Source organism: Argentina anserina, chromosome 3, assembly GCF_933775445.1.
Source record: "Argentina anserina chromosome 3, drPotAnse1.1, whole genome shotgun sequence".
Taxonomy (NCBI): Eukaryota; Viridiplantae; Streptophyta; class Magnoliopsida; order Rosales; family Rosaceae; genus Argentina; species Argentina anserina.
Window position 1 is genome coordinate 34,084,093 of NC_065874.1, and position 19,513 is coordinate 34,103,605.

At 40.2% G+C, this 19,513-nt stretch overlaps 2 protein-coding genes across 2 annotated transcripts; one reads left to right on the top strand and one right to left on the bottom strand.

Moving 5' to 3' along the window:
* Nucleotides 1-10,400: 10,400 nt before the first annotated feature.
* On the top strand, nucleotides 10,401-14,201 carry LOC126785928 (uncharacterized). The gene is made up of 7 exons (XM_050511610.1): nucleotides 10,401-10,558; nucleotides 10,641-10,678; nucleotides 10,786-10,866; nucleotides 11,593-11,676; nucleotides 11,844-11,906; nucleotides 13,686-13,796; nucleotides 13,896-14,201. The coding sequence occupies exons 1-5, from the start codon at nucleotides 10,433-10,435 to the stop codon at nucleotides 11,857-11,859; spliced, it is 345 nt and encodes a 114-aa protein (XP_050367567.1). The 5' UTR covers nucleotides 10,401-10,432; the 3' UTR covers nucleotides 11,860-11,906; nucleotides 13,686-13,796; nucleotides 13,896-14,201.
* A 2,228-nt stretch (nucleotides 14,202-16,429) lies between these two features.
* Nucleotides 16,430-18,013, bottom strand: LOC126785921 (uncharacterized). Its single transcript, XM_050511602.1, has 2 exons — nucleotides 16,791-18,013; nucleotides 16,430-16,702 (listed from the first exon to the last, which is right to left on the bottom strand). The coding sequence occupies exons 1-2, from the start codon at nucleotides 17,993-17,995 to the stop codon at nucleotides 16,612-16,614; spliced, it is 1,296 nt and encodes a 431-aa protein (XP_050367559.1). The 5' UTR covers nucleotides 17,996-18,013; the 3' UTR covers nucleotides 16,430-16,611.
* Between the last annotated feature and the right edge of the window lie 1,500 nt (nucleotides 18,014-19,513).

The window sequence follows — 19,513 nt, forward strand, 5'->3', positions numbered from 1 at the left end:
CCGCTCGATCGTGTCGCCCACCGCCTGTCTAGGCAGCATCACACGACCCTCCGCTACCAACCCCGAGCCTGACACGCCGTCCCACGCAGCGCCGGACCACCACCAGCTACCCCTGGATTCGGCAGGAAGAACGCCCCGACCTAGGCACATCTCCGACGAAGCTCGAGCACGGAGGAGGACTACCCGACGCCGATCCTCGCTGGTGCTCTCTGCCTTCAACATTGAAGGCCAAACTTCATCGATCCGAGCCTTCCCAAGGGTTGAAATCCATCGGTGATTCAAGCCCTTCCAAGGCCAAATCGAAGGGTCTAGCTTCGAATTAAGGTATGGTTCGGTTGTATTTGATGGATGATTGTAATTGTGAATGTTTTGGGATCGATTTGGGAGGATCGGAGGAGTGGGAGGAGGAGGAGTTACCGCCGCCTAGAGGCGGCGCGTGGGGAGGTCTGGGGTGGCGGAGGGGCTGCCTAGGACCGTAGGAGGATAGAGGGAAGGAAGAGGGTGGTTTTGGAGGAGGCGGTGGCGTGTTACGCGTCGTGGTTAGCCTCGGCGCGTGGGCCCCACGCGCGGCCCGCCGGAGGTGGCGCGTGTGCCACACGCGCCGCCACGTACGGCGGTGGGATAGTTTTGACAGAAGGGTATTTTGGTAATTTACTGTGTACGGTAAATGTAAATGTAATTTTTATTTACTGCGGTAAATGTAATTAAATTTTACCTTCGGTAAATGTAATTATAAATTACTTTCAGTAAATGTAAAAAGTAATTTTGTAAAAGGGTAATTTAGTAAATTTTATTTACTGAATTTGTATTTACATTTAAATCGTACGTATACGTACAGAAATACGTATTAATATTTATACGTACAGAAATACGTATTAATATTTATACGTACAGAAATACGTATTAATATTTATACGTACAGAAATACGTATTAATATTTATACGTACAGAAATACGTATTAATATTTATACGTACAGAAATACGAATTAATATTTATACGTACAGAAATACGTATTAATATTTATACGTACAGAAATACGTATATATTATTTATACGTACAGAAATACGTATATATTATTTATACGTACAGAAATACGTATTAATTGAGTATTGTACAGTACCCGTGAATAGTGAACAGTAACTTCGTATAAACCAAAATTGCTGAACAGTAACCGTATATTACTGTTTTGGCATTTAAAGGTTTACGAAACGATTCTAAATTCTTTTCTTATTCTTTTAAGGTGATCGTTAAATCGAGGAAAGAAATTAGCATCGCGAATTGTGGAATTACGCTCAAGTCATTAAGGTGAGTAAAATCTCACTGAATTACGAATCTACCCTCGTGGTGATTCAACATTTTTACAAGTGTGTTTATCAGATGAATTACAACATGTATATAATTTTGTGGACTACATATATACTGTATAATGGTAATAAGTACATATATATATATAGTTCATTAAATTACGTACTGTTATTAATTCATTAAAAATAGTCATTTCGGTGACAGAAAAATTGTGCATGTGTGTGATTTAAATGGTACGATATGATGTGAGATTATCGTACGTAATTTTTCAGGTGTTTATGAAATATGACATGTATAGGATATAGTGGACTATGGATATATTGTATAAATGGTAAATAAGTACGAATATATATAGTTTGCTATATAATATACTGTTATGATTTTTATTGTGGATATATCGTGAAAGTTTTAAAACGTACAATATGATGTGTGATTATTGTACATGATTTATCACGGAAAATGTGAAATATTGTGATTTGTCTTCGGACGTGATGTGTGGTACAATATGATGTGAGATTATTGTACATGTGAGGCAAGTCGGAACCTAGCCTTTGGCCGGGCGAAGGTTACGATACAGTTAGAGCTCTAGTCTGTCTGCCATAGTACTGCATGGAGGTAACGGGTGGTTATCTGCTCATGGGTACTCAGCTTGTTTTGGATGTTGGGTGGCGGGTGGTTACCCAACATCAGCGGTATACTAAGTGAGGGGTAACGGATGTGTACCAGCGCTCATTAGTTACCATTTTGTGAAAGTATTAGAGTAACCAGATGGGTTGCTCGTTTTCTCATGATTTTCATTATACTGTGTTGATGTGGAGTTGTGTCTTTTACGAGACGAGAGTTATTTTAATATTTTACTCATACGAGCTGCAAAGCTTACCGGGTTTGTGTTGCAATCCCGGTGCACCAATTCCAATGGTGTAGGGGATACTTCCGCAGGTGCTGAGTAGTGGTGATTGAGTGACGACTCCGAAGACTCGAAGTCGATCGCATCCAGTCGTGGTGAGGTTCCAGCGTGGATTGTGTGTGTGATTTGGTGTGATTTTATTTGTGAGGTTGTTGTGAGGATTATACAATTCCATTTGTTATATGTTGAACTATCATTTGGGTTTGTAATAATCGGCTTGACTGAGTTATATTTTAAACTCAGATGTGATCCGCTGTTACGCTTTAATGATTTCGATTTATTTGAGATTATTTGGTGTTTAACGATTTTAAGATTTTGAGTTTGAAGCTCGAAATTTTAGGGTCGTTACAGTTGGTATCAGAGCCTAAGTGCGTATTTGGTGATTATCAATATCATCCGGGAGCGATGATCCGACTGCAGGCGGGCACCCATCACATGCTCCTCGGTATTGATATGTCGCCGGGTACGCGAGAGTGTTAGGAGCCATACCTTATGGTTTGGTCCTGTAGAGAGTATTGTGATGATACTTCGATGATTCATCTGATTTTGGAACGTCATGTTATAATCTTTGGGTCTGTTTTGGCTGAGTTCGAGATGTCTTGAGTATTGACTAAGTATATTGTTTTTGAAGGTGATGAACGGTGACAAGGGCCGAGGACAGGGCCGAGGACGGGCGAGAGGCCGAGGTCGAGGTAGGACCACAGGCCGAGTCCGCAACGTGGAGAACCTTTATGAGGAGGCTGCTCCACAGGTAGAGCAGGTAGGCCGAGGTCGAGGTAGGGCCACAGGTCGAGTCCGCAACGCGGAGAACCTCTATGAGGAGGCTGCTCCGCAGGAGGAGCAGGATGAGCCAGCTCCTGCGGTTAGAGATGACGGTCGAGTGTTGAAGCTGATCAAGGATATTAGTGCACTGTCAGCTCCGACCTTTCATGGGGGACTAGATCATTTGGTAGCTGACCATTGGATCGAGGGTATGGAGACATATTTTGAGATGATAGAGTGCACAGAGATTGAGAAGAGAAAGATAGCTACATTCTTTCTCAAGGGTGATGCTCTAGATTGGTGGAAGAGCATGAGACAGACGGTAGATGTGTCTACATTCACATGGGGAGGTTTCACCACCATATTCCGAGAGAAGTATTTTCCAGCCTCAGTACAGGAGGACTTAGAGTTGGAGTTCCTGGCATTGGTACAGGGAGACATGACCATTAGAGAGTATGATGCACGATTCTCGCAGCTGTATCGGTATGTCAGGCCTATGGGTACGACTGCTTTAGCTCAGAAGTATCTACGTGGGCTGAAACAAGAGTACAAGACCATGATATCAGTCCTTTGCCTGACTTCACGGGAGCAGATATTTGAGAGTGCTATGAGTTTGGAGCAAGCAGAGAAGACTCAAGCAGGTGATGTGGGGAACAGAGATGCAAAGGGGAAAGGCAAGGCAATCTATACAGGCAGAGAACACTCAGGGCCGAAGGATAGGTCATGGAAGAGGCCAAGACCCCACTATCAGGCCCCGATAAGGGCACCACCCCTAGCTATCAGGGCAGCACCAGTCAGACCATTAGCAGCAGTGAGGTGTTATGGCTGCAATGAGATGGGACATTACGCCTCAGCATGTCCGAAACCGAAGAGAGGAGGGTGCCACCGGTGCGGGCAGGTGGGGCACATAGCTCGAGATTGTACCCGACCACTTCCGGGTAGACAGGAACGGCCGCAGAGACAGCTACCAGCAGGTCAAGCTAGAGTGTTCGCAGTGGGTCAGCGAGACACAGGAGTGGAAGGTACATTATCACTCTTTGACTACCTTGCTAGAGTACTGTTCGATACGGGAGCATCGCATTCATTTATTGCTAGTTCGGTAGTGGAGATGCTAGGATTAATTCCTACACCTCTTGGGAACGCTTTATGTGTCACTTCGCCCCTCGGAGTGTCACTTGAGTTAGAGACAATCTGCAAAGCTTGTCCGATCTTGATTGGAAGTAGAGAGTTCTCTGCTTCGTTGATTGTGATTCCGGATCACACTTATGATGTGATCTTGGGTATTGATTGGTTGAGACCACAGCATGCTGTGATTGATTGTTTTGACATGGTGGTGTCATTTCATAGACCTGGGGAGCCAGTGTTTCGTTATCGTTGCCTCAGGTCAGATAACGCCATGAGATCAGGAGTTTTGGCACATGTGGAGTCGGTGGATCAGAAAGTATCTATCGCAGACATTGTGGTAGTATCTGAGTTTGGTGAAGTGTTCCAAGAGATACCGGGGCTACCTCCTCGAAGAGTGGTAGATTTCTGCATTGATGTAGTACCCGGTACAGCACCTGTGTCAAAGGCGCCATATAGAATGGGGCAGAATGAACTTAAGGAGTTGAAGGTGCAGATCGATGAGCTATTAGACCAAGGGTTCATTAGACCTAGTGTTTCACCTTGGGGAGCACCTGTTTTGTTCGTAAAGAAGAAAGATGGTTCTCTGCGGTTATGTGTGGACTACAGAGAGCTGAACAAGGTGACCATCAAGAATAGGTATCCCTTACCTAGGATTGATGACTTGTTTGATCAACTCAAAGGTGCTACGGTGTTCTCTAAGATTGATTTGAGATCCGGTTATCATCAACTCAGAGTGAAGGAAGAAGATATATCTAAGACAGCCTTCAGGACCCGGTATGGACATTATGAGTTTGTCGTCATGCCATTTGGTCTAACGAATGCACCAGCTGTCTTCATGAGTTTGATGAACCAAGTATTTAGTCCATACTTGGATGAGTTTGTAGTGGTGTTTGTGGATGACATTCTGATATACTCCAAGACACAAGAAGAACATGTGGTGCACCTGAGAACAGTGTTGCAGACTTTGAAGGAGGCAAGACTGTATGCCAAGCTAGAGAAGTGTGAGTTCTGGAAAGAAGAGGTCAAATTCCTTGGTCATGTTGTTTCAAAAGATGGAGTACTAGTGGACCCGTCAAAGGTAGAGGCAGTGAAGAATTGGAGTCGTCCAAAGAACCCTACAGAGATACGTAGTTTCCTCGGTTTGGCAGGATACTACAGGAGGTTTATTGAGGGGTTTTCTAGTATTGCATCTTCATTGACCAAGTTGACCAAGAAAGATACTCCGTTCGTGTGGACGGAAGCATGTGAGGAAGCATTCAGCAAACTAAAGACTAGACTGACCACAGCTCCAGTGTTGACGATTCCTTCTAGTGGTGGTGGTTATGTCATTTACAGTGATGCTTCGCTCCAAGGTTTGGGTTGTGTGTTGATGCAGCATGGAGGAGTTGTTGCTTATGGCTCGAGACAACTGAAGATTCATGAGAGGAATTATCCGACACACGACTTAGAGCTTGCGGCAGTTGTATTTGCCCTGAAGATTTGGAGACATTACTTGTATGGTGAGAAATTTCAACTCTTTTCAGATCATAAGAGTTTGAAGTACTTGTTCTCACAGAAGGAGCTGAATATGAGGCAGAGGAGATGGATGGAACTCCTCAAGGACTATGACTTCACATTAGAGTACCACCCGGGGAAGGCAAATGTGGTGGCTGATGCCTTGAGCAGAAAACCGAGAGGCGTGGTAGCTTCACTTATGGTCCAGGAATGGTTCATGCTAGAAGCTGCATCAGAGTTTGATTTGGTGCCATCGGGAGGAGAACCAAGGGTCTTTCTTGGTAGTGTCACAGTACAACCCACATTGATCACGAGGATCATACAGGGTCAGGCGCAGGACAGACACTCACGAGCTAAGTTGGCGGATCTAGTAGTTGATACGCTTGATGAGTGTCCTTCTGAGTGGAGAGTTGGACCCGATGGAGGGTTGAGGTTTGGGGCAAGGTTGTGTGTCCCAGATTGTGATGATCTTCGGGAGGAGGTTCTTCATACGGCACATCGTTCACGCTATACCATCCATCCAGGGAACACCAAGATGTACAAGGACCTATGCAGACAATTCTGGTGGAACGGTATGAAGAAAGATGTAGCAGAGTTTGTATCGAAGTGCCTTACATGTCAACAAGTGAAAGCAGAACATCAACGACCAGCTGGCATGTTGAAACCACTGACTATTCCTCTTTGGAAGTGGGAGCAGATATCTATGGATTTTGTGACCGGATTGCCTAGGTCGAAGAAGGGTCACGATGCCATATGGGTGATTGTCGATCGATTGACGAAGTCGGCATATTTTCTTCCAGTGTCGATGAAGTACTCAGTGGACGTGCTTGGGAAACTATATGTGGATGAGGTAGTGAGACTTCATGGTGCTCCAGTTTCTATTGTTTCCGATAGAGATGCACGTTTCACTTCGAAGTTCTGGGGTGGTTTGCAGAAGGCGATGGGCACTACCTTGGATATGAGTACAGCTTTTCACCCTCAGACGGATGGACAGACAGAGAGGGTGAATCAGGTGATGGAAGACATGTTGAGGGCATGTGTGTTGGATTTCAAGGGTAGCTGGGAAGATCATTTGAGATTGATTGAGTTTGCCTACAACAACAGCTACCATTCTAGCATCGGCATGGCACCTTATGAGGCACTTTATGGTAGACCATGTCGATCTCCGATCTGTTGGGCCGAAGTTGGTGATGAGGCACTGATGGGTCCAGAGGTGGTTCAGGAAACCACTGAGAAGATTTCGATCATTCGGGATAGAATCCGGACCGCTCAGAGTAGACAGAAGAGCTATGCAGACCTGAAGAGGAGACATGTGGAGTTTGAGATTGGTGATCATGTGTTCTTGAAGGTTTCGCCTATGAGGGGTGTAGTGAGATTTGGCAAGAAGGGAAAGTTGGCTCCGAGGTACGTTGGGCCCTTCGAGATACTTGAGAAGGTGGGCGAACTAGCTTATCGACTAGCCTTGCCTACTAGCATGTCGGGCGTACACAACGTCTTCCACATTTCCATGCTAAGGAAGTATGTACCAGATGAGTCACATGTGATCGATCATAGCACCATTGAAGTGAAGGAAAATGCCGCTTTTGTTGTCGAGCCGGTTCGTATCCTGGATAGATCCACAAAGAAGCTACGGAGGAGAGAAGTTGGGCTAGTCAAGGTGTTGTGGAGTCACCATGATGAGGGTGATGCATCTTGGGAGCTAGAGTCAGACATGATGACCAGATATCCACAGTTGTTTGTTGAGTAAGTTTGAATTTCGGGACGAAATTCCTTTAAGGGGGGTAGATTGTAATAACCCTAATTTTTAAACAACATTTGAGTGGATTTGAATTCTATAAAATTGTGAAAGTTAAATTAGAATGGAGGTGATTGGTTACGACATTATGAAACGAGTAACGGATACGTTATCGGAATGTTTAATTCGAAAAAACGTTACGTTACCGCAACGTAAATATCGACTTTTATTCCGTCGATCGGTTGCGAAAACTTCCTTCACGGAAGTTGTAGAGCTCGTCGATACGAGTTCGAGAGTATGTGACGCATTCTAATCGGACGTCGGAGGTAAAAGTTATTAACGTCGGAAGTTAGTTTCCGATTTGGAAACTAGTATAAATAGAATGTTTTAGAGTTTAGGGTTTCCATTTCAGGAAAACCCTTCTCTCTCTCTCCCCCGCCGCTCTCTCTCCCTCTCTTCCTTTCTCTCTCCCCGATTCGCACCCCCCTCCCTCAGAAAATTCATCATCGGCGATTTCCCTCACCGCTCGATCGTGTCGCCCACCGCCTGTCTAGGCAGCATCACACGACCCTCCGCTACCAACCCCGAGCCTGACACGCCGTCCCACGCAGCGCCGGACCACCACCAGCTACCCCTGGATTCGGCAGGAAGAACGCCCCGACCTAGGCACATCTCCGACGAAGCTCGAGCACGGAGGAGGACTGCCCGACGCCGATCCTCGCTGGTGCTCTCTGCCTTCAACATTGAAGGCCAAACTTCATCGATCCGAGCCTTCCCAAGGGTTGAAATCCATCGGTGATTCAAGCCCTTCCAAGGCCAAATCGAAGGGTCTAGCTTCGAATTAAGGTATGGTTCGGTTGTATTTGATGGATGATTGTAATTGTGAATGTTTTGGGATCGATTTGGGAGGATCGGAGGAGTGGGAGGAGGAGGAGTTACCGCCGCCTAGAGGCGGCGTGTGGGGAGGTCTGGGGTGGCGGAGGGGCTGCCTAGGACCGTAGGAGGATAGAGGGAAGGAAGAGGGTGGTTTTGGAGGAGGCGGTGGCGTGTTACGCGTCGTGGTTAGCCTCGGCGCGTGGGCCCCACGCGCCGCCACGTACGGCGGTGGGATAGTTTTGACAGAAGGGTATTTTGGTAATTTACTGTGTACGGTAAATGTAAATGTAATTTTTATTTACTGCGGTAAATGTAATTAAATTTTACCTTCGGTAAATGTAATTATAAATTACTTTCAGTAAATGTAAAAAGTAATTTTGTAAAAGGGTAATTTAGTAAATTTTATTTACTGAATTTGTATTTACATTTAAATCGTACGTATACGTACATAAATACGTATTAATATTTATACGTACAGAAATACGTATTAATATTTATACGTACAGAAATACGTATTAATATTTATACGTACAGAAATACGAATTAATATTTATACGTACAGAAATACGTATTAATATTTATACGTACAGAAATACGTATATATTATTTATACGTACAGAAATACGTATATATTATTTATACGTACAGAAATACGTATTAATTGAGTATTGTACAGTACCCGTGAATAGTGAACAGTGAACAGTAACTTCGTATAAACCAAAATTGCTGAACAGTAACCGTATATTACTGTTTTGGCATTTAAAGGTTTACGAAACGATTCTAAATTCTTTTCTTATTCTTTTAAGGTGATCGTTAAATCGAGGAAAGGAATTAGCATCGCGAATTGTGGAATTACGCTCAAGTCATTAAGGTGAGTAAAATCTCACTGAATTACGAATCTACCCTCGTGGTGATTCAACATTTTTACAAGTGTGTTTATCAGATGAATTACAACATGTATATAATTTTGTGGACTACATATATACTGTATAATGGTAATAAGTACATATATATATATAGTTCATTAAATTACGTACTGTTATTAATTCATTAAAAATAGTCATTTCGGTGACAGAAAAATTGTGCATGTGTGTGATTTAAATGGTACGATATGATGTGAGATTATCGTACGTAATTTTTCAGGTGTTTATGAAATATGACATGTATAGGATATAGTGGACTATGGATATATTGTATAAATGGTAAATAAGTACGAATATATATAGTTTGCTATATAATATACTGTTATGATTTTTATTGTGGATATATCGTGAAAGTTTTAAAACGTACAATATGATGTGTGATTATTGTACATGATTTATCACGGAAAATGTGAAATATTGTGATTTGTCTTCGGACGTGATGTGTGGTACAATATGATGTGAGATTATTGTACATGTGAGGCAAGTCGGAACCTAGCCTTTGGCCGGGCGAAGGTTACGATACAGTTAGAGCTCTAGTCTGTCTGCCATAGTACTGCATGGAGGTAACGGGTGGTTATCTGCTCATGGGTACTCAGCTTGTTTTGGATGTTGGGTGGCGGGTGGTTACCCAACATCAGCGGTATACTAAGTGAGGGGTAACGGATGTGTACCAGCGCTCATTAGTTACCATTTTGTGAAAGTATTAGAGTAACCAGATGGGTTGCTCGTTTTCTCATGATTTTCATTATACTGTGTTGATGTGGAGTTGTGTCTTTTACGAGACGAGAGTTATTTTAATATTTTACTCATACGAGCTGCAAAGCTTACCGGGTTTGTGTTGCAATCCCGGTGCACCAATTCCAATGGTGTAGGGGATACTTCCGCAGGTGCTGAGTAGTGGTGATTGAGTGACGACTCCGAAGACTCGAAGTCGATCGCATCCAGTCGTGGTGAGGTTCCAGCGTGGATTGTGTGTGTGATTTGGTGTGATTTTATTTGTGAGGTTGTTGTGAGGATTATACAATTCCATTTGTTATATGTTGAACTATCATTTGGGTTTGTAATAATCGGCTTGACTGAGTTATATTTTAAACTCAGATGTGATCCGCTGTTACGCTTTAATGATTTCGATTTATTTGAGATTATTTGGGGTTTAACGATTTTAAGATTTTGAGTTTGAAGCTCGAAATTTTAGGGTCGTTACATCTTCGGTTCAAGCAAGGACAGGTTTAAACATGTCCTGGAACTCCTGATAGCTTTAGTTCTATTATTCATCTTGATCTTTGGTTCAACTCTTCTTCTATGCTGCAGATCTACACTGTGGGTGTTTCAGTATTTCTAGGCGGTAATAAGCCCTCAGGAACTGCTAATGTTCGTGGAGATATAAGAATAAATTTTTCTTGTGATCCAGAAATCTCCTCGAAGCTGGTTCGTGATTTTGTTCTGTACATGTTCTCATTTTTAGTTAGTTCGATGGTCGGTCAATATGCTGTTCAATGCCATTTAACAGGTTGATCTTACTTTGGATGAAATGAAAATGGGATCCAGGTGATTTCTAGTTACAACACGGTCCATTTGTTGTTAAGACAATATTCAACTCTCATTCGTGATACATCAAGGGTATGAATGTAATATATATGATTATATCCACTCAGGAGAATTACTACTGGCTGGAGAGGATTTTGCACAGCTACCAGTCAAAGATCTACACTGGTGATGTTGGGACTTGTTTTGAGGTTGGTCACTATAACCTTGTCTACTGTGTCCTATTTGATTAAGTTCAGTTAGGGATCCAGTTAGACGTTTTAAGTGAGTTTTAAGATAGATTTGGTTGGGGGAAATGATTTTAAGCCGAATTTGGTTGAGGTTTTAAGGTAGACATAATTAAAATGATTATATTAACTTTAATTACGTCTTTGTTGCGGACTCAAGAGGAAGGTCGGTTAAAAGTTAGACAATCTCTGACCCCAGGAATAGCACAGTTGGCATTATGAAATATACTACCTATCCTTGCATTGCTTGAGGTCGTTGTGGTTCAATTGTATGTTGATCTTGTTTCTCTAGTTCACAGTTAGACGTTTCAGATTAGGTGGATTGAATGGTAAACCCGTGCATGTGAAGGATTGGAACTTCGATACAAGCAGCTTGTTATGAGACTATTTAGCCTTTTAGCCTTTGTGATATCTCATATCTCTTCTCTTAATAGAGCATTGAGGATGACTATCCACCTGTTCCTTCTATTCTTGCAACTTCTGCAGTATCTTACTCCCATAAATATACTATTTTTTCGCATATGGCCTCATGAAAAGTTCATAACTGCATTGAAGTGAAATTTTCTCTGTTTCCAGTGCACTTATATACTGACAATTTTCTCATATGATGTTCATTAATAGTGTGGTTCCACGTTATAACTCTGATATTTTCAAGATCTTATATATATATATGATTTTGCTCTTTTTCAGTGAAGGATGCTCGTTGCTGTCAAGGAAGTTTCCTTGCTTGATCAAGGACACAAGGGGAGAGAAAGAGTTTTCCAACTTGAACAGGTGATATTGGCTCGTATTTCATGTTATGCCATGGAATTGCCTGTCCCTGATATTTATGATTAAGTAATTGACTCGGTGGTTGTATACTGCCTTGTTTTCCGTTCTTTGCTAAGATGCTCTTCATCTCATTGTCTGTTTCTGTCTTTGTTTTTTTTTTTTTTTCCCAGGAGATTGCTCTTCTGATTCAGTTTGAATATGAGAACATAGTTCAGTATTATGGCACTGATAAGGTACCCATTATTCGATAGTTTATTCCCATGGATATTTATGTAGAAAATTGTTGTTAGTTGCTTCAATTAGGTTGTTGGATTTGAAATATAACAGCTATTAGAAACATAGGATATTGGTAAACAATTGGCTGGAGGAATCAGTACGGTTCTACACCTTTTTTATATTATATTTCTGAATCATTGTTTTTTCATGTGTAATAGCAGTGTTCTAAAAAGCGGCCGCCTAGACCGCCTAGGCGGCGTCTAGGCGCTAGGAGGTCACCCACCGCCACGCTTTTTGCCTCGGCGGTCATCTGTGGCGTTTTGTGAATTAAGCAGCCGCCTAGGCGGTCCTAGGCAGCCCTATTCAGTCCTAGGCGGTCTAGGCGGCCCTATTCAGTCATAGGCGGTCTAATCAGGCATATTTAGTCATAGGCGGTCAACCATCACTTGACATTAAAAAAAAAACTAAAAGATGCTGCAGCTCTTACTCTGTCTATTTTCTGAAAATTGAATCTCATCATCTCATCAACAAAAGAAGAGGAAAGAAATATGAATATTAAGTTTGAGTCCGATACTGAATAAGTTAGGAAACAATTTGGAGAGAAAGAAATTGAGATTTAATATTATTACATTTGTTTCATTATTTATCTTTTCTTCAAATATTTTTTTATGGACTTTCTATTTAAGTTATGTGAATTTAGACTATTTTAAGTATTTTTAAAATTAATATTAAACATTATTAAATATTTTAATCATTAAAATAGTTTAAATATATGTATAAAAATAAATAAATATTTAATAATTCGAAACCGCCTAGGCGCCGCCTAAGAGGCCGCCTAACCGTCTAGGCGTTAGGAGGTGGCTGTCCGCCTGCATACCGCCTAGCGCTTTTTAGAACCTTGTGTAATAGTATAGCTTTCTGAATCATCAGGGCCGGCCCTGAGGGATTCGAGGCCCAGACATCATAGGGAGAGAAGGTCAGAAGGGCGCTCTCTTTACACATGAATGAAATCACTCAAATATGTATATCTTTCTAAAATCATGTTATTCCCCTGCTTCTTGATATAGGATTTTACTCAGATTAGTACACAGTGCCATCATTAAGTGATGTGGTTGGTGGGCTTATTTCAGAGTTCAGATTGTCTGCGTGTTTACTTACTTTTATAATCACTGGATAGAGAAGGAAAGATATGATAGGGAAATAAGAAAGGTCAAAAGGAGAGGAAGGTGGATGCATCAATTTAAATCCTAAACTAAAGCTTTCAAAATTGTCTTTAGTCTGTGAGTAAATTTTTGTATCGTCTCTCCATTTTTCCCTTCTTAAGTAAAGAAGAAATCATTAGCTAATAAAGTCCAACTGTTTCTGATCAGTTAATTGTGTTAGTCAAGAAGGTTGTTTCAGAATCAACAGTAACTTTTGTTCTCTTCATGCTTGTGGCAATGATTGCTCAAATACAAGGAGATTATTAGTTGGGGCAACAATTGTTTCATATTGTGTGTTTGGCTCAATGATTTCGTAGCTTTTTAGATCACTTTATAGGTTGTTGGATGTTTGTGATTGATGGGGATGCGGATTGTGGTTTAAAGTATCTTGCAATCTGAATCCTGCCAGCTTCTACTATTTCTTTGTATCATATGAATTCTCTTTTGTTTTTAGCATTTAGGTAAATGCCTTGGCTTTTGCAAATTTGAATAGGTGCAAGATACTTGTACATTACCAGTTGCGTGTAATGATTCTATCATGTAGTACATTGTCTCCACTTCTTAGAATTTCTCAGCCAAGCTATTATTGTGCAGGTTGTTAATCGTAAAAGTGAAGGTTATGGCCTTTCAGCTGATATATGGAGTCTTGGATATACTGTGTTGGAGATGTCAGCTGGGATGAATCCATAGTCTAATCTTGACCGGGTTTGTGCCATTTTCGTGAGACTCTATGGTTTGGGATGACTAGACTATTTGTCTCTTCAACCTCTATTTTGTTTAAATAACATGACCTCTTTTAAACAGATGAAAGCATTATGGAAAATTGGAAAGGGGGAGCCCCCACTGGTACCTGATTCTCTGTCAAGAGACGCACAAGTTTTTATCCGTCAATGCTTACAACCTAAGCCAGATAATCGCCCCACTGCTGCTCAGCTTTTACAACATCCATTTATATCTAGGCCGCCTCCTCATGCGTCTTCTGGATCAGTATCTAGAAATTGAAATAGTAATTTAATCGCACTACATGATTGCAATTGTACAAGGGTCTAATCATATATACAAATTGTAATTGTTATACAATCAAGATCCTATAAACTTTCCTTGCTGGAATTGTTCTTGATCCATCATTTTTTTATCACTCTTTCGCAATGTAGATCATTTTGTGGTAGCTTCTGTATAGCTCATTGTGACATAGTACTCGGCTAAATTAAAATCTAGATCTGTACAGCACATTGCGTTCTAGTACTTGGTTCATATAATTGCAAATGCTGACAGTTGTGTTCCAAATTCATTTATTTCTCCCTTTGCTGATTACAAAAGTATGTACATAGATTTGTTATGCTGCTCAAAATGAAAGATATCATAAATTTTTTTAATGCCATTCATTTGGATCACATGGATATCGAGACTTCTTGACAAAGAAATTCAAGGTTGGTGAGGCTGCAATAGCTGATGTGCTAATATATTACATTGTTAAGAATACGAATTAATTTCAGTTTACTCCCTTAAAATTTACACTCAAAATCAGTTCATTCTCTAAATTTTTATTTTAATAATTTTATCTCTTAAATTTTTAAAAGACATCAAAAAAGGACAACATTCAGATATCAAAACTATGTTGTTATATATCAAAACTCACCGCCCGCTGTTTAGATATCAAATATCAAAAATAAAAAATCAATTAACTATTGTAATTAAGCCAAAGTCGCAATCTTGTTATATTATTAACCTATTCTTCTGTCCATAACAATATATTATAACCTTATTAAATCATTAGCTCCTAGAAGTACCAAAAAAAAATTCTTTAGCTGTCAGAATGAGTATCATTCTGAACTAGAAAATATAAATAGTTGTCCTGCCTAATCCTCGACATAAACATAGGTTAATGGTAAGTGCAGTTAATTTAGGTACAGAAAAACCAACAGTGAAGCGCTCTTAATACACTGTAGGTTATAGACATAGCACTAACATCACATCAAGTCATCAATCACAATACCACAATACAAATTTTAATCAAGTCTTTGCACACGTCACTTCTCTATATACAGAGGCCGCAAATGAGACCTTGTAAATGAATACACAAATTTCAGTAAAGAAGAAGCAGCAGTTCTACAGAGCTAGGAAACCACAGAGCATCACAGGTATAATCATGTTTGGAAGTCTTTAAATAGAATCAGTAAGGTCCACAGGAGCTTCCTAAGTCATCAAAGCTGAAACTTTACTCTAAACTTTACTCTCTCAGGGTAAAGAGGTTAAGAAATTCAGATTTTAAAACATATATGCAACTAAACCACCAAAGTTCAAAATTCACGCACTCACGGAAAACAAGTAAAAAAAAAGTAGGTTCTATAACACACAACCATAATTCACTCAATGACTTATATGCTATGACATTTCCATTTCTAAATATATATAACACTCCTGGGCCATTAGAATTCACCTTCAAAATCAATCCAGAAGAGAAATAACATTCTATATAATCAGCCACATGTCCTCTAAAGCACAAAAGCATAGAACCAAAAAAATCATGTCAAGCTAGCTACCTATAAGTTCATCCAGCTTCTAATCAAAGGGTCCGCTCAGGACATTAAGCAAGCAATTCAGGCTGTATACCAATAAAAATGCAAATAGCTCGCAAGTAAATATCATACAGTCCATTTGACCAATGACAACCAAAACAAGAAAATAGTTAAACGAGTTCCAAGGAAAGCATCTCTTTACATAATTATACAAGTGAAATGAGATGAAAAAATTTGATAGCCCGCATCTATAATAAAATATCCTTCTTACGTTAATATTTAGGATTCAAACCAGCACATTGTAAATGCAGGACATCATGCATGTTCCTTCACTATGATTTGGAATTTGAAGAACCATGGCCATTGAAAATTGGAACTTTTCAGTTTGATGTAGTGCTGCTTATATTATGTCCTATCATGCGAGTGTACTGACAAACATCCTAGATCTGTAGGAAAGTAGGAATAATAGATACCAATAAAACAAAAGGAGCATGAATGAAGGAAAAAAAAAACAAAACAAAAACATAGAATGCAATAACTGGCCTATATTTTTTTATTTTATCTATATTTATTGTAGAGATAGTTTCTAGACCCTAAAAGCAACACTAGGACACTTCATCTTGTGCTTATATATACTGACCGTAAGAGATCATTTACATCATATAAATATCCTTATCTGATAAAATCCTTACTGATTCTGATCCAGCAGAGAAAGGAAAACGAACACAAAAAAGGACAGGAGAAAATTAAAGAAAACATCTTTGCTCGTTTCCGATTTGCGAAGTATATTCATTCAGCAAAGTGCCAAGCTTGGAACAGGCAAGAAATTCCCGTATTAACACTTACAGACTTACTACTGCTGTATAAATAAAACAAGTTCATGATTATAATAGGATATCCAATCGGACAATCTACAAATGACTATTGAGTTAACTCGTCCAGAGTCGTAGCTGGATGCAAAACCAACAATTCCAAATGCAAATTGCATTCATTTAACTTATTTAACTACTGCAATCAATGTGAAGTCGTGTTTCTATTAACCTATAGTTCTGACCAATCAGAAAAACATTCTTCAGCTGTAAGATTGAGTACCTGCGACACAAGCCATTACATGCAAGCAAAAGAGAGATTGATCAAGAAAAATGGAAGCAGCAAAAAGGAAGTAGCATAGGAACATTACATGATGAAGGCACCAAGCATTTGTCCAGCCCCAAAAGGCACGTCCATATCGTCGTCATCATACACTAGCATTGGGGTACGAGGCAGGAATTTGACTTTGAAGGATGAATCAGCATTGTCTTTTACTTTGAATGTGAATGCCACAGATTCCACACACCTGGTCATCTTGTTCTTCCCACCATCCTCTCCACTACGTTGGAGTTTAGATAAAAAAAGGCAGACATTGTTACCTCCAAGGTGTAGCAGCTGATAATTAGGCAAAGGAATATCACCAAGACAATCATCCTTGTAATGCAACAAGTACGGAGGCAGCTGCACGCAACTGTGGTCTTGCTTGATGGTAGTAAAATCATATGATATCAGATGAACTGATATGTGGTGACCCTCTGCGAGTTCGAATGTGAAATGCACAAATTGCTTACCATCATTCACAATTAAACTCGTGCCAAAAAAAATAAAGGGTTTGAAGAAAATTGTCTGAAGTTCTCTCCAGCCATGCTCTGGTTCAGCCGTGTCAAAGTAGAAACTACCAGCGCCTTCACAAAGCAATATATGTCTCTCTGCAGCAGCAAAGTACACATCGTCCCGGCAAGCTGGGTGTTTATGTGTAAATGGATAAACCGAAAACTTTGTGTAGGGAGGTAATGGCAGTTCAGACCAATGATTGCCATCAAAAACTTGAAAACAGGGATTATAAGCTTTACCAAGAGCATACAGTTTGCTGTCCACCTCCACCAACATGGGCAGCATGCTCCCTTTCACCATCTTGGGCAGCTCCACCCTGGTGTCATTGGCAGTCTCAATAGAATAAATCTCTGGAACCATGTCATATTCGAGACTCCCTGAAACCTGTTGAGCGCCACCTCCCAGGACAATTTTAGAACCCCATAGGCCACAACCCATGTAACGGGGCAGACCTTCAGCCGAAAATGTAGTGACCATCTCTAATTTCACTGGAGAAGGAGCAGCAAGCAGTTTGCGAAACCCAACAGATGAAATCGTGTAAGAAACCTCACTGTTCTCTCCGTACTCACCAAAACAGAGGTACAGAGACAGGCGATCGTCCACAAAAATAGACGGTTTTGCCTTCTTTACCTTACGCAAAGTGCCCAACAATTGCTTCTTTGCAACGTCCCACACACGCTGAATATTTTGCACCTTATTGCCTTCATCCTCCACATTCTTACGACCCGATAATTTAGACATTCCTGCCCTCTACGCTTCCCTCTTCTGAGGTCAACAAAGTGTTTGTTTCGGGTTAATGGAACTCGGCAGTCTCATCACCACAATGGGCGGCTTCGAAACTCAAAGGAGGCCTTTGGCTGTAAGGTTGAAGGATTTAATTTTGGAGATATCTTCAATGGTAGAGACTAGAGACACGAATTGGAATAAATGGACAAGGTAGGATGGGGTTGGAGGATGGTTAGGGTTTGGAGCAGAGATCTGGAAGTGGAAGCCACCGACCGAGAGTCAGAATGTTTTTCTTTTTTAAGAAGAAGAAGAAACAAAAGCCAGTGAAGACCTTTACATGCAGTAACGGAGCTTAGTGCAACCTTCTCTGGCCTGTAGCCCAGAAAGATTTTTAGCCACCCTTACATTTTAAAACTCTATTTGTTAATTAGCCCAGCAAAAAAAGTAATTATTCATAACTCAGTGTCTAAGTCCCACATTTCCTACCAAAAGATGAATGCTTATTTTAATTCTGTGTTTTTTTTTTGAGATTTTAATTATGTGTTAGTTATCTCAAAATCATGGTATTTTTGTCATTGGAAACATAATTACCATATAAATGCTAGTTATTTAGTATGCAAATTTAAATTTGGACCGTATAATCATCATAATTCCTGATATTTACCATAATCATGGTATTTTTGTCATTGCCCCGTAATTTGATACAGTTAACATAACGTATTGAGAATGGACCAAGATAAATAATTCATCTATTAATGTGATAGTTTTAGAATTTAATTAACCAAGATTCTCAATGGAGAAAAACTAAGACTTCATATACTGTTTTTTTAATTTTACCTATAATAAAAGAGCGCATCTAAGTCGAAACTAATGATATACAACCTAACATGAAAGACATGAAACAAAAGTGTGAATCACTGCTAACTAGCTACATTACATGTACCTTTTGTTGACGTTTTCTCTTTAATTAAGCTTGTATTTTTTTTCTTTTGAATCAACGGATAATTATATTGTTAAAATACCCGGAGCTTTACGAGATATATTGAGGAGAGACTAACAAGCACCATAACGGGTTCCTTTATTCATTGCTAAATCATCCCGTTTCCCCATAAAAAATGTGTTTACTAACCTATCCGAAATGGAAATGTCGTGGGTCCCATCAGAAAATCCAGCAATCAATCCTCCAAAATGACTTCGGACCATATAGCGCGGATACAGACATAAGTTTTTCCGTATTCGACACAATTCGATACGCGAACAGGCTAAATGAAATTTTTGTTGGACATTGACACGTTTTGGACACGTTAATTAAATATTATTTTAAATATATATACCTAATTAAGAAAAAAATTAGCAACTAGCATAGTTTCTTAAATTAGAACAAGATCATCTCCATCTTCATGACCACCTCCATCTTCAACATTACGATTGGCATAACTGATCCGGCACTAGAACTAATAGGAGTTGATCAATCCTCATGTACTCATACCTTCTGAAAATAAAATACAAATCAAACTCAACATTTATATGTCA